Raw genomic sequence first — 15,071 nt, forward strand, 5'->3', positions numbered from 1 at the left:
GCCATTTTGTGGCTCTTAAAAGAGAGACCTAACCCATGGATTCCCGTAAGGATAAATTTCTTTATTCACGGCTTCCAAATTTGCACCTATAGATGGAAACAGAACCACTGCGAATAAAGATTGTCTCCTGTATATGAATACACACATGAAAACTATCTCCTACATATTCTTGGTCCATTCTTCTATTAAGGGTACTTCATGTTCTTTCCAGTGTTTTGCTATCACTAAAGGTACAGTAAATAACATGTTTTCAGATAATATCTGGTGTTTGTTTCTTCCTACCTGCAAAATAATTTTTACTCCCCCTGAAGAACTATTAGAAGGTCCATCCATAGTTTGAACACAGAAGTATCATTTTCATTGTATATTACAACCTTCCAGAAAACATTCATAAATTTTTACAAGATGCAGATCCCGATCTCACATTAACTGGAAAGAAGTCTTGTTGATCTCAGTTAAAGATAATAATTTTCCTTTTAGCCTTTTCCTCCTTTTCGATACTTACATATATTTGTCATCTCTCTGCTTTTATCCTCTCTTCCCACTTAACAATAATCCATCCACTTCATTCCATTGGGTGCCAATAATCATAAATATTACACTACTGACTTACAAACAGGACTTATACACAGCCCAGAAAATAATTATACATGAATTTAGATTTATGTATTAGATTGTCAATGACTTATAAACCTGGTAGGCTAGATGATCCCTTCATGCTCACCTCTCTCTTGGGCCCAACACTGGCGATCTTTCTCAGTATTTCCATGCTTTCTTGGATAGAAATCAGTAGGCTGAACTGTGGGGAAAGAAGAAGATAACCTTGTGTCTTCCCATTTTCTTAAGAACACGAGAACTGCTTGGCTGGATTCATCTTGTCAGTAGGTAGGTAGGTTCCAACAGCAGCAGCCCACCAAATGCCTGCTGGAAACTGACCAGCTGGCCTGAAGGCGGTAACCTGCGTCTCTTGTTTGCCAGCAGCACAGAGTATGGAGGGTCTTATAAAGAGTCCCCAAACCAGGTAGCTGCAGCATTTGTCTAGGGGCGGGCAGCCCACCCCTATACAGGGTAATACCCCTCTGGTGTTTGGGGACAAATAGGCAAAGAACACACAAACTAACCACAGTTCCCTGTACCCATGCATATGCGAGAAATCCACCAAACCCTATTTTCTCTTGAAGTCCCTCGGAAGTCTTATGGCATTGTGAGACCCAATGAGAAGGAGGATGCCAGAAGGTTCCGGAAGGAGCTGTTGACAGTTGGAAGTGGAGAGGAGGCACGGACTCTGGAAGAAAAGGGTCAGGTGTAGGAGCCTACCCTCAGAATAATTTAAGACGGGCTGATTACTGCCATAACGGAACTGGTGTAACACAGCTGCTAAGAGACCAAACTACGAATCAAGCAACCCCAGGCTCAAATGTCACCTCTGCCACCCCCTTCATCTGCAAAGTGGGGATAGTAGTGTTGATCTTAGCACTGTAACATAACGTCACTAGCACTCACATGCCAAGCTTACGGTTTACTTTATTACCCTTCAACATTCACAAAGTTTTAAGTATGAATGTGTTATATGTGAAGTGAGAACAAAATTATGTTTATCTACTACGACTACTGATATTTACATACTGTTCTTCCACACACACACACCCAAGTTCTCAAAGTGGTTTGCAAAGAAAAATAAATAATACATAAATAAGATGTCCCCCTGTCCCCAAAGGGCTCGCACTCTAAAGAGGGATGTTTATCTATCTTTCCTCCTCTGGAAACGGCTGAAGACAATAAAAGGAAGGCTTCTTGGCATCAGTAGCGTGCACTCTCAGTGTCCCTGGGATTGCAATGATTATCTGGGTGCCCTGTCCCTCTCTCCTGCTATCAGTCCACAGCCATATTCCTTTTTGCTCCCTGTGGCCTGTTTTCAGGAAATGCCCACAGGAACTAAGGAACTCTGGAACTGGAAGTTGAGAGAGCATAACACACTGTGGGGCATGCTTTCTGTGTCACGCACAGACACTATCCTATGGGATCTCTACGGGACACCCCATATAGATATAGGGGAAATAAGTCTGCATATATACTCTCAATGAAAACCTGGGTCACTTTTCCTCCTACCTTGCTTCCACACAATCACTTCTTCCCAGGTTTTCCTCTTACCTTACTTCCTCACAGCCGAAAATTGGGAGCACACAGAGCTCCCAAACCCGGGTAGAACACAGTTTTTGATTGTGTGAATAGCCTCATGGTCTACAATCTAACCTCAGTTTTGCCCTCATTGGAGGTTCAGGTCTGGCCTGTAGGTCTACTTGCAGCCCAGATCTGGACCTCCACCGAGTAAAATGTACCCATACATGCCCTCCATGTTTGGATCCTATTTCCAAGACAGATTGTGCAGCTTTCAGGCAGGATTCAGCTGTAGGCATAGTTCAAAGAGGCTTACTGGGGCCAGGTGGGATTAAAAACACCAACTAGAGCAAACTCTGCCTAGGCCAAGCCAATGTAATGCAACAGAGCCTGGATGAACATTCAGACTGGGCTGTAGAGGTGGATCAATTATGAAACACATTTCTGAATGAAACTGAGGTCTTGGCAGAGATGAATACGTCGAATAATTTTGTGTGGAATCAAACTGAGCATTGCTATTGAATGCAGGAATAAAAGGCTGGTGGGTGATGGTTCTGCAGGAACCTTCTACTCTAAGACTGCCCTGTCAGTGATGGAGAATTAGCTGGCCGCAGTGGCACAAGAGCAGAATCCACCTTTTCAAATAAATGTCCGTCTAGTCAACTTTGTAAATGAAGCACAGCATGACAACACTGTAATTCACAGAAGCTCACGCCAGAATCAATATGTTAGTCTTCAAGGTGCCACAGGAACTTGTAGTTGTTGCAGCTACAGCCTTAACCATGGCTTCAGCTCTCTGGAACTCTAGTTGTATGAGTACTTTATAATATAATAATTACAAATAATGCCTTCATGGCAGGAGAATAGGAGTCTGTCAGGCTAACAAAAGGCCAAGCTATTCCTTTGAACCAGAAGAAAAGCCACTGTCATCAGTAAGTCAATGGAGTCAAGACTGCTGAAGGACCACATGACAGGTTCTCTTGCCTTCTTTTCCTTTTTATTATCATTCTTATCAAACAAAGTGCCCCCGGAGTTTCTGTTCATTTGCCTGACCTGGGTCCATGTTCAACGAGTTGGCATGGATTGCCACAAGTCTCCTGTTAACCAGAAAGGTATTGTTCTTGGTTTCTGGGATAACCTTAAAGATGTAAATAAGGGTGGCTAAGCAGATCGGTGAGAAGATGAGGAAGGTGTAGGTCCAGAGATATATCTAGAGAAGAAAACAAAAAGGGAAAAGAAAGAGAAAGCACCATACAGAAGCATATTGATTTATCCCAGGTTTAGGTTCCTGGGCTTCATCTTTCAAGATGCCCTAATTTCTTTCAATCCTCACAAGCAGCCATCCTGGAAGGCAGCTATTGGGGAGGAGGTGATATATGAAACCAAATGTGAAATGCACATTTCGAATCTCAGGATCTCTGCAATCAACTGCTTGAGGTGGAGGTGAAGCCTAGAAGAGTCAAGTATCCGCTAACACAGGGTTTCTTAACCTTGGGCCCCCAGATGTTGTTGGACTAGCCACAAAGGCCATGTCTGGGGATGATGGGAGTTGTAGTCCAACAACATCTGGGGGCCCAAGGTCAAGAAACCCTGCTCTAACAGTAGTAGTAATAATAGTAGAAGTATGCATGCGGTTCTGGCTCGAATGTTTGACAACAAATGATAGTGAACTCATCAGCATGGTTTCATCAGTGTGTCTACTTTGACTTGGTTGGGCTCGACTTCTCGATCCAGACCATCCCCTCCCCTCCCCACCCAGCTGATCTGCAAAGTCACTCACTTGTATATGAAGGAAGCCCATCTCCATAAGAAAGCTGCAGAACCAATGCACAGATTGTCCAACCACAAAGGCTGACGACCGGGATGACTGAAGGAATATTTCTGCAATCACCAAGCTGGGAATTGGAGCTGGGTGCAGAGAAAGGATGAGAGGTTGGGTGTCAGTGTTCACTGACACTGTTGCATCTATCCCACTCGTATTGTGCTTCCTCCAAGGAGCTCAGAACATTGTTCTATTGCTTACCTGGGCCAATAGTATATCCAAGAAGGAAGATGATGACAAAAGCTGTACTGATGTAAGACATCCATGATATTGTTCTCTGTTAGAGAAAAGTGATTTTGCATCAGTCATGCACAAGTGAAGCTGCCAGGCAGGTATTCCTGATCTCAGGTGATTTCCCTTCTTTGCAGGTTGGCACCACCATATTACTGTCTCATAAGAGATGTCACAGAGCATCAAGAAGCAAGCCTACATGAAACATGTGACAGCATGCAAGTAAATTTTCCAGATAACATCTGGAACAGAAACCCATGTTCCTGCCCACTTCTCTGCTTGATTCTGTCACTGTTCCAAAGCAGACGTCATTTTTAAATATATACAACCAACTTTCCAGCTGGTTAACAGGGTGCTATTTAGCCCATTTGGGCAAGGGGAAAGTGAGGATGCCATGGACAGACCACAGAGTGATGCTCAGCTCCAGATTACATTAATCCTTGAAGTTCTGAGTTCCAGACCTGGAGTTCGAGGCTCATGGTTAAGAAAAGGCAGGAGATGCTGCAAATTGCAAAGCCAGAGAGAAGCAGGAACTTCCGCCCCCAGAAGTCAACAACGTATATCTAGAAGATAGAAAGGTGGGAAGTGCAGGTGACAATTTGAAGAGTAAGAGGCCATCACAAACCAACAGGTTGTCATTGACAGGGTGGCCGAGATTGATTGTTATTTGTTTGTTTTCACATTTCTATTCCACTACTCCTTCAAGGAGCCCAGGGCAGGGCACATGGTTTTGTTTATCCTCACAGCACCCCTGTGAGGTAGCCGAGGCTGAGAGAGAAGTGACTGGCCCAGAGTTATGATATGAGCCCCTGGTGGCGCAGTGGTAAAACTGCCGCCCTGTAACCAGAAGGTTACAAGTTCGATCCTGAGCAGGGGCTCAAGGTTGACTCATCCTTCCGGGGTCGGTAAAATGAGTACCCAGAATGTTGGGGGCAATATGCTAAATCATTGTAAACCGCTTAGAGAGCTCCGGCTATAGAGCGGTATATAAATGTAAGTGCTATTGCTATTGCTATTACCCAGTGAGTTTCATGCCTGAATGGGGATTTGAACTCAGGTCTCCCTGCTCCTAGTCCAACACTCTAACCACTACATCATGCTGGCTCTCCATGTTGTCTGCAACCTGCAACCGAAGCAAAGGTTTGCACAGAGGAGAGCATGTGTTCCCAGATTGGCGGCAACCTCTGATGGCACTATTATGGCTGAATCCACCCATAGAATATTGGGCTGATATCAGAGTTAAATGTAATTGTGACCCAATTTTCTCTTCAGACTGATCCAAGTCAAATCGGAAGCCAGGCAAAGGGGTGTGTGTGTGTGTGTGTGTGTGTCTGTGCAATTAGACTCCAACTCTATGGGGACCTCTAGCAAAGAATACTCAGAACCTTGCCAAAATACAGTTCTCAGGATTCTATGAGATAAAAGTTGGCAGCAAAGATACACGCTTGGGAGCAGATGCAGTTTAGAAAGTTTAGATAGAGATGGAAGAGACTCACCAACATACTGGTCACCAACACAAGGACCATGGTTACTGCCACAGTCATATATGAAACGTTCTCTTCGTTTATCCCTGTAGTCAAGTAGATATTCTTCATATAAAAGTACACCTGGAACCAAACCACAGTCACTGAAAGTCTTAGTTGCGTAGAGGAAGCTACTGCTGACCCACAGTTTTGGTGAACTAAAGAATCTAGCATTGAATTCTAGATATCAGCTGCCCATGATCAATCCCTGAAAGATGAGACCACTCGTGGTAGGTTTTCCCCACAATTGTCCAGTTCCTGGCTTGAAGGTAGGCCTTGTTCTGGCCTCGTGAGACTGGAAAATGTGGGGGAAGGAATTCTCAAAGACAAATCTGTCCCTCTACGATATCTCCTCCTCAAAACTGCTTCAGAACCTGTCAATAAATCTGAGCGCACAATCCTTAAATTTATGTTTTCCTACGTTTTGTTTCGAAGGGTGGAGGAGTGAATCCCAAGGAGAAGTAAGGAATGGCAGCCACATTTCCCTATAAACAGAAATGGTAGAAACCCAAAGAGTCAACATACCCCGGTAAGGCAAGAGAGACTGCACTCTCTCCCTCTTACCAAAACCAGAGCATAACTAGATGTTGTTTGTTCCCTGGCTTTCAACTCCCAGATGTGTCTCCCCAGTAAGATCAATTAGAAGAAACATGGACCATTACATCACCACATTTAGAAATCCCCCCTCTTCAAATGGAAAGAAAGTAATCGGAACGAGGAAATGGTGAACACAATGAAACCTTGTCATGCATTCCTCTTACTAAATGTTACTAGGGAGACGCAGTCAATGTCTAATTAAACCCTCAGCAATCATGTAAATAATAGCAGAATGATTATAGCTAGTGGGAGAAGCTCATGAGTCTTTAGAGCAGTACTGTACAACTAACTGCATCTGTGCTGAATCTCATATACTTAAACCCACCCCCACCCCCCAGTCATTCTTTTGGACTGAAATCACAGCTGGTAGCAAATTTTGTTCGCTGTTTTTCTTGCGAAGAAAAGAAGCAGGAACTCTCCTCAAATATCCCGTGGAAGTTTTGATCTAAAAATACCCATTCCAGAAAGCCAAAGGGCCATTGCCAGTCGACCCCATTGCATAATCCTTTATTCTAGGTTGCCCCAATGACTTCATCTGAGCTCAGGTGTGAACGTAGCTGTGCAGCTCTCAGTCGTGAGGGCACAGGATTGTTCTGGCAAGCAGATGGAGAACAGAATATGACTGCATGTTCACTTGGTCATCCTGGAGACATGGATAATCCAAGAAAATTAGCGAAGGCGTGTGGTAGCAAAGACATGTGCCAGGATCTACCCTGGATTTCCTTGTTTTTATAGACAAGAGTTGAAAACTCAGGAGACGAAGCCTCACGTCACAGCCTTCAAATCTTGGTTTTATGTATGGTATGTATGTATGGACGTATGTATCTATGTATGTATGTGTTCTTATACCACCCTTCATCCTAAGACCCTGGTTAACAAAAATAATAAAGTTCCAATAAAAATGACCTAAAAGCAAAACAAGCACAGCTACAATTTAAGAAGTAACCGGGGGAAACTCATTGGCCAAAACCATGGATAAAAATGGCAACCATCAATTTCTTCTTAAAGGCTGGGAGAGACGAAGTCATGCTGAGCTCAGCTGAGAACAGGTTCCACAGCCTGGGGGCAATCACCAAGAAGGCCCTGTCCCATGTGCTAGACAAACGAGCCTCCACGTCAACACATGGAGCAGAGCTCTCCCAGTTGATCGAGTCAGGGGGTAGATTCAGCTGGGAATAAGCGGTCCTTAAGCCACTTAGGGCTTTAAAGGTAATAATCAGCACTTTGAAGTGAACCTGGAAACAAATGGGCAGCCAGTGCAGTGCCTTCTGGATCGGAATAATGTGTGCACTGCGCGCAGTCCCAGAAATCAATTCAGCAGCTGCATTCTGCACCTCCTGTAGTTTCCAAATGCTTTTCAAGGACAAGCCCACAAAGAGTGCATTGCAATAATCCAAATGTGACGTGACTAAGGGTTACGGTGACAGGGGCCAGATCACACGGCCGTGCAAAATAAGCTCCTGTTACTTTGTTTTTCTTGCCTTCACCTCCTAACTGCTTGGGGTATCACTTGACTCACCACATAGGCGCCAGAGAACTGCTGGCCAAGTATCAAGACCACGACAGAGATGACAGCCCAGCGCAGTTCCTGGGAGTGCAGAAGCTTACAGACATTCATCTGCTTTTCTGCCTTCTCGGCGACATCCTCTTGATGGAGCTCCTCAATTTCATCATGAACATCATCCTGGCCTCTCAGCTTCTTCAGGGCTGGACAGAAGGAAATGCAGAAAGAAGTTGAGCTGGGGTGGGCAGGAAGAGTGGATTCTCTTTATTAATTAATTTGTTCTTGTTGTTGTTCAACACATTTTTATACTCCCCAAAGCTTACATCTCTGGGCAGTTAACAACAAAAAACAAAAAAGTTAAAACATTAATTAAAACAAACAGGGAAATTAAAACACTGGCTAAATGAATGACAACAAAAGGTTAAAACCTTAAAACAATATTTTAAAACAATGTTAAAACTATTAAAACGGTATTTAATTAAAAGGCTGGGTGAACAAATGTGTCTTTAGAGATTTTTTTAAAGTTGTCAGAGATGGGGAGGCTCTTATTTCAGCAGGGAGCACGTTCCAAATCTTCGGGGCAGCAGTGGAGAAGGCCCGTCCCCAAGTAGCCACCATACGAGCTCTCCTGATGATCTCAATAGGCGGTGGGGTTCATGACGAAGAAGATGTTCTCTTAAATACCCAGGACCCAAGCCATTTAGGGCTTTATAGGTTATAACCAGCACCTTGTATTTTGCCTGGAAACTTATCAGCAGTCAGTGTAGCTCTTTCAATACAGGAGTAATATGGTCTCTCCGAGATGACCCGGAGACCAAGCTGGTTGCCGCATTCTGAATCAGCTATAGTTTCCGGACTACATACAAAGGCAGCCCCACATAGAGTGCATTACAGTAATCCAGCCTGGAGGTTACCAGCATATGTACCACTGCTCTGAGGTCATTTCTCTCATGAAAAGGACGCAGCTGGCCTATCCGCCAAAGCTGATAGAAGGCACCTCTGGCCACTGCCTCAACCTGGGACACAAGGGAGAGGTTTGGATCCAGAAGCACCTGCAGACTGCGCACTGCCAGACTTTAGTCCGAGGAGTTATCACAGCTCCATGGGTGCCCAAAGCTTGAGGCCACTGCGAATTTCAAATACCTTGCCTTGCCTTCTCTTCGTCTCTCCTCTGGATAAGTAAATACCTAGGACTTTCAGGGAAGGAGGGAAGTAGAAGGAGCTGGAAGACCGCTGGAATTGCAGTGAGGCTCAGCATGATGGGCCAACCTGTGCGAAAAGACATCGTCATGACCTCAGATGGCACAACTGGGCAGCTACGGACAAAAGGGCACACATCTCTGCCATTTACCTTCGTGTGTCCCTAGGATTTTGTGAAGACCAAAGATCTGAACCAGCAGGACGCCAATGGCAAAAAAGAGGTGAGACAACATAGTGATAGCTCCCCTGAGGTGTAGGGGAGCCAACTCTGCAAGGTACATGGGAACCACACTGCTGGAGATACCTAGTTAGACGGTAAATCGAGGGATTATTCACAATATGCATGTGCAGAAACATATGGACATTGACATGAGGTTATACAAAAAGGAGTAGGCCTCGGTGGGTGGTGGCAAGCCATTACTCATAACCCGGGATGCTTTCTACAAAGTTCAGCAAGCTGCCATCCTGTCTGTCCCACTCCGCAAAGTGGGTGAAACTGTATGAAGACATGTGTATGAAAGTGCCATTTCATGCCATTGGGATGCTGGTCATGCTCCACATCAAATCAGGTCAATTAAGGCAGGCACACAGATAAGATTTAGGCACATAGGAGCATAGGAAGTTGCCATTTACAGAGTCAGACCCTTGGTCCACCTAGCTCAGTATTGTTTACATTGACTGGCAATGGCTCTCCAAGGTTTCAGGCATGAGTCTATCCCAGTTCCCTAACCATGAAACTGTCTGCATGCAAAGCTGATGCTCTCTACTAAGCTATGGCCTCACCCGCTAAGAGGAATACCTTACGGCAGACCCATCCAAATGCAAACCAGGGCTGACCCTGCTTAGCAGAGGGGCTAATTAATGCTTACGTCACGACAAGAAGACCAGCTCTCCTCCCATAATTCTAGGTTGCCTCTACAAAGGATTTTTTTTTTTTACCATGTAGTCACCAAGGCATACATCCTGTACATTTTCCAGAAGTAGCATGTCTTTTAATTTTTAATTAAAAGCAGCTGGTGGAGGCCATAGAGAGGATAGAATAATTAGCATACTATTAACTCCCCAACACACACCCTTGACACAAGATGCCCTGTATGGGAAATAAGTCAATGAAATAATCTCACATCTGCCCAAAGGATTGAATTTGAGATTACAGAGAATTACAAAATCAGCCCTGTTATAATTTGCACCAGAGCTCTGGAACCCATAAAAGCAACACATTTATACACCAAATAACCCCATTGCTAACCAACCCCTGCGTGTGAAGTTCCAGAGACAACCATTAGCATACCAAAGCCAAGAAGGGAAATGCATATGGCTAAGAAAACTATGCATGTTGGCAGTGTTTTCGCTCCGTGTTCTAGCGGCAGGAATTCCCACCGCAGAGGAGCCAAGCCCACAGGTCAGTGCAAGCAAATGGCTTGTCTCTTTGGCAGTGCAAAACTTTAAAATGAAGCCGTGCTCATGACTCTGCTCTGTGAGTGTATACATCACTTTTTGGGACTGCCGCATCTGTTTTCTGCTCAGCAGAGGATCAGGACAGCTAGAAAGCTTTTTACTACACACACACACACACACACACACACACACACATATATATATATCACTGAATTCAAGCCCTTGACTCACCTGCGCTTATTCCAATGACCAATCGTGCGAAGGTGATGAATTCATAGACCTGTAGAGCTTTGGAACAACCCATGAGGACACCAGAGATTATAGGCAAAATATTGTTTAACAGCAATGTCCCTTTCCTGAAAACACAGCCAGCAGGGATGCCGATGAATGAGTGACAGTATCAAAAGAGCAGAGGAGGGAGATGAGCTATGGAGCTGCAAGAAGGTCCCCATCTTGTTGTGGATAATTTGTTCTGATTTTGCTACTTATCTGGAAAGACACAGAGGCACTGCAAGGCACTGGCACTCCAGTCTGCAAGTCGGGTTGGCCCACCCACTAGAGAGAGCTAGGCAGTCGTCTAGGGCACCCATTGTTGGGGGGGGCATATAAATAATGCCAGACGATAGCACTACTGATTATGCTTTCTCTGCTTGTTGTATTGCACCCCCAAAGTACTGCCCAGTGGGTGCAATATGTAATCCTGCCCCCTGCTCCCCAAAGGACCTGTACATTCTTCACCCCAAAATACAAAGTCTTCTTTGCTGATTGCACCTCAGCCCCCAATAAACGGCTAGTCCCGTAAGCTGCATTCCCTCTCTTGAAGATGAATTGCCTGCCTCAGCATTCATTTCCCAAAAGAAAGCATCTCAGACTGGATTTCCAAATCCACGACAGCCTCTTTTCATTTCTTCCTTGTTTGAGTTTTGCCCCCATAATAGACGGGGAACTCTCTCCCACTGTATCCTCACACCAGCCCAGGCTAGACATTCGCTGGCCATCCACGCGGGCGTGATGAGCAGCCTGCACGGCTCAAGTTAAAGCTGGAGATCTACATTTCTCATCTGAGAGTGGGAGCACCAAAATCAAGCATTGCCTCGGGCACCAAAAATCCTAGGGCCAGCCAGCCCTGTCTGCCGGCACTGCAAACCTCACCCCACCCCGGCCCCCGGCCCCTTCTTTTGGCCTGTATGGCTGCTGAGGATCTCCTCATCCCTTCCCTCAAATCTATAGGGCAGCCACACATCCCCCACATAATGTCAACTTAAGCCCCGGGGATAAAAAGATTGCATCCGCCACAGCAAACTCTCTGTACCTGCCACATTTATCCACCAGGGGGCCAGACAGAAGAGCCCCAATCAGGCCTCCAGTGGGGAAGAAAGAGGTGGTGAGACCCCACACAAACAGGACCAGTTTTCTGTCTGTGTTGATCCTGTTCCACTCCCTATAGGTTTCATTGTAGAACCCTTGTATGAACTATGAGAGAAGGGTATAACAATCAGGGTTAGGTGTTACGGTGTGGTCGCAAATTCTTAATTTTTTTTATTGTTAAATCTGTATACCGCCTTTCATGAAAACAATCCCAAGGAGGTTCACATAGAAAAATTAAAACAAGACTATTAAAAAATCACACAATTAAAATATTAAGCTAAGAAATAAAAACAGAGATCTAACTAAAAAAAGATTTTTAAAAATACATGCATAAAATCACCATACAAAACACAAAGAAGCAGCAGAGGAGACAATCACATAAAAGCCTGGGTAAAAAACCAAGTTTTCACATGCTTTCTAAAAGCCGTGATGGAGACCGAGGAGCGAATAGCCACCGGGAGAGCATTCCACAGTCTGGGGGCAGCCACAGAGAAGGCCCTGTCCCGCGTGCACGACAACCAAGCCTCCCTCATTGTCGGCACCCGGAGCAGAGCCCCCCTCAGATGACTTTGTCAAGCGGGCAGCAACCCTTGGGAGCAGGCAGTCCCTCAGGTATCCCCTGCCCAAACCGTTCAGGGCTTTAAAGGTCAAAACCAGCACCTTGAATTGGACCCAGAAATGAACTGGCAGCCAGTGCAACTCCTTCAAAATGAGTGTGATGTGATCCCAACAGGCAATCTCAGATAAAACCCTAGCGGCCACATTTTGCACTAGCTGCAGTTTCCGGATATTCATCAAGGGCAGCCCCACGTAGAACGTGTTACAGTAATCCAGCCATGACATGACTAAGGTGTGGGTAAAAGTGGCCAGATCTGCCTTCTCGAGAAAGGGACACAGCTGGTGCACTAGCCGAAGCCGTGCAAAGGCTTCGCCTCCACCTGAGCAACCAAAAGTAGAGCTGGCTCCAGCAATACCCCCAAGCTGCGCACTTACTCCTTCAAAGGGAGTGCAACTCCATCCAGAACCGGTAGACTCTCCTCATCCTGATTGGCTCTTCTACTGACCAACATTACCTCCGCCATTACCAACCAACCCATCACGGCCTCCAGCCCCCGATTCAGGGCCTCCACTGCAAAATCCTTAGGAACAAAATCCTTAGGAACATCCACCGCAATTCCTTAGGAACACAGGGAGATGCCTTTTGCTGAGTCAGACCATTAGTACGTCTAGCTTAGTCTTGTCTACACGGACTGGCAGCAGCTCTCCAAGGTTTCAGGCGGGAGCCTTTCTCGGCCCTCCCTGGAGATGCTGTCAGGGATTGAGCAGATGCAAAGCGGATGTTTGACTCACCCTCTGCCCATCTTACCTGAGATGGATAGCTGATCACCCAGAAGTTGTAACCGTACTGGAAAGTTGATCCAAAGGCGGAAATCAGTGTAACCAGGACGAGGGGCCTGGTAAGGTGCTATGGGGAGGAGTAGCAGACACATGGCTTGAGGGTGTGGGGCAAAATACAGACCCTAATTTGAGACACATGTAAGAAGTTGGGAAACAAGCCCTACAGTGAACCTCTGTTTATCCTCTTCATCTTTCCTGACCATTCAATAACATATTTTCCTCCCTTGTCCTCCCACTTTACATTAATTGCCACTAATAAAATCATGATATTTGTTCTAGTTTTGGTTTTCATACTGTCTGTATCTGCAACTTAGACTGTCAGCCATTAGTAAATGGAGAAAACCCTCCACACTCACCCCCTTCTTTGATCCGCTGTCGGTCTGGTCTATTTCCATGCTTTCTTAGACAGGGATCAGAAGTTCGGGAGAGCTGTGGGGGAAGAAGTGGGAGAACTTCTCAGGCAGTAATTCTTATCGTTTACTGAATGGTCAGAGCAAAAGCCGTTCTTCTTCTTCTTCTACTACTACTACTACTACTACTACTACTAGTCCAGCATCCTGCTTCAGCTGGAAAGCTCAAAAGCTGGACAGGAAGGTTGTCTGTATGCCAGTGCTTGGTATTCAGTGCTATACTGTTGTCATAACCACAGACCCTAAAGCTCCTCGACTACATGATGGGGTGGAGTGTCTGGGAGAGGAGTTGGACTGGGAGGAACAGAGGCATCTGCCTTACATTAAGTCAGATCCTTGGTCCAGCTAGCTCAATATTGTCTACACTGACTGGCAGCGGCTCTCCAAAGTTTCAGGCAGGAGTCTCTCCCAGCCCTCCTTGGAGATGCTGCCAGGGAGTGATCCTGCAAGCCTACAGCTGCTCCTCCATGGAGCTATGGCTCTCTTCCCACTGGGGAATATCTTAGAGAGTGCTCACATGTCGTCTCCCATCGAAATGCAAACCAAGGTGGGTCCTGCTCAGTGAGAGGAACAATCCATGCTTGCTACCATGAGACCCGCTGTTCTCCCACACCACTGATCCAGGCTCCCGGTGATCCCCTGCTACTGAGAAACTTCACACCAGAACTTCAATCAGCACCCCCTCCAAGGGTGACAAGGCTCAGCCTAGAATTGGAAGGAATCTTCTGAGGACCTCTCAGCCATGATGGAAGCACCCACTCCCCCAGCGGCTCGCTGAGGAACGCCACTGGAGCAACTCCCGCTTTTGTTGCAATACCCAGCTCTGGAATCTCCTGATCAGCTCTGACCGTGGTCCTGACCAGCTGCCCTGGGTACCATCCAGTCTGGGGCATCCCTGGTCGCAGAGGAGACGACAGCGGGTCTTGGAGCAGAAGAGCTGACCCTGGACTAGGGGGGCCCATTTGCCTAGCATCGCTACTAACCCTTGTCAGACCATTGTCCTCCATAAAAAGATCTGCCATCTAAGTCAGTGGCAGTGAATGTTCACAGGAAGGAATCGCATTACACTTCCAATGGACCCATTGAACATCCCCCCCAAATCAGAAGGGTAATTGGCTGTATAAACAGCCCCAGAGGCGGGTCGCTGTGGAGTCCATCTACAGGCAGCTAACCCACAGTCCAGATGGAAATTCCTACCCAGGGGTTTGGGGCCAGATAGTCAGAAGATGCAAGCTAACCGTAGCGTATTTGCTGGTGAACAGGACAGACAATCAACCAGGCCCGATGTCCATGTCAGGAAAGCTGCTTGGAAGGGGAATGGAATGGTGGGAGCCAATCAAGAGGAGGCGGCCAGAACGTTCCGGGGAAGCTGTTGACAGTTGTGAGCCAAGGTGGGGCACCATCTCCAGAAGAAAGGAGGGGGGCAGAGAAGTATTCCTCTGCAATAACGCTGAGGAGTTACTTCCAAAATGGAGTTGAAATAAGAGTGTGGCAAGGGGACT

The 15,071-nt window shown here is 46.1% G+C and overlaps 2 protein-coding genes across 8 annotated transcripts in view; both read right to left on the bottom strand.

Moving 5' to 3' along the window:
- The window catches only part of LOC128338659 (solute carrier family 2, facilitated glucose transporter member 5-like), a 34,280-nt gene extending 33,011 nt beyond the window's left edge, over nt 1-1,269 (bottom strand). For 3 of the 5 annotated variants that reach the window (XM_053281388.1, XM_053281389.1, XM_053281385.1), the window contains exons 1-2: nt 1,122-1,269; nt 725-799 (exon numbers count right to left, since the gene is read on the bottom strand). In XM_053281388.1, the coding sequence (XP_053137363.1) occupies nt 725-769 (45 nt within the window). In that variant the 5' untranslated portion in view covers nt 770-799; nt 1,122-1,269. The remainder of the gene's footprint in view (nt 1-724; nt 800-1,121) is intronic. The other 2 variants (XM_053281390.1, XM_053281387.1) reach the window with 2 other exon arrangements.
- A 1,837-nt stretch (nt 1,270-3,106) lies between these two features.
- On the bottom strand, nt 3,107-14,897 carry LOC128338662 (solute carrier family 2, facilitated glucose transporter member 5-like). Of its 3 annotated transcripts, XM_053281400.1 has the most exons (13): nt 14,808-14,897; nt 13,516-13,588; nt 13,128-13,226; nt 11,706-11,866; nt 10,625-10,749; nt 9,147-9,299; nt 8,939-9,064; nt 7,811-7,998; nt 5,668-5,778; nt 4,633-4,734; nt 4,142-4,217; nt 3,899-4,026; nt 3,107-3,328 (listed from the first exon to the last, which is right to left on the bottom strand). In XM_053281400.1, the coding sequence occupies exons 2-13, from the start codon at nt 13,552-13,554 to the stop codon at nt 3,131-3,133; spliced, it is 1,506 nt and encodes a 501-aa protein (XP_053137375.1). In that variant the 5' UTR covers nt 13,555-13,588; nt 14,808-14,897; the 3' UTR covers nt 3,107-3,130. The 3 variants fall into 3 exon arrangements, with proteins under 3 accessions (XP_053137375.1, XP_053137376.1, XP_053137377.1); XM_053281401.1 differs by lacking the exon at nt 13,128-13,226; XM_053281402.1 differs by lacking the exon at nt 13,516-13,588 and having other exon boundaries at nt 14,808-14,840.
- Nucleotides 14,898-15,071: the final 174 nt, after the last annotated feature.

Source organism: Hemicordylus capensis, chromosome 16 (genome assembly GCF_027244095.1).
Source record: "Hemicordylus capensis ecotype Gifberg chromosome 16, rHemCap1.1.pri, whole genome shotgun sequence".
In the NCBI taxonomy this organism is placed as follows: Eukaryota; Metazoa; Chordata; class Lepidosauria; order Squamata; family Cordylidae; genus Hemicordylus; species Hemicordylus capensis.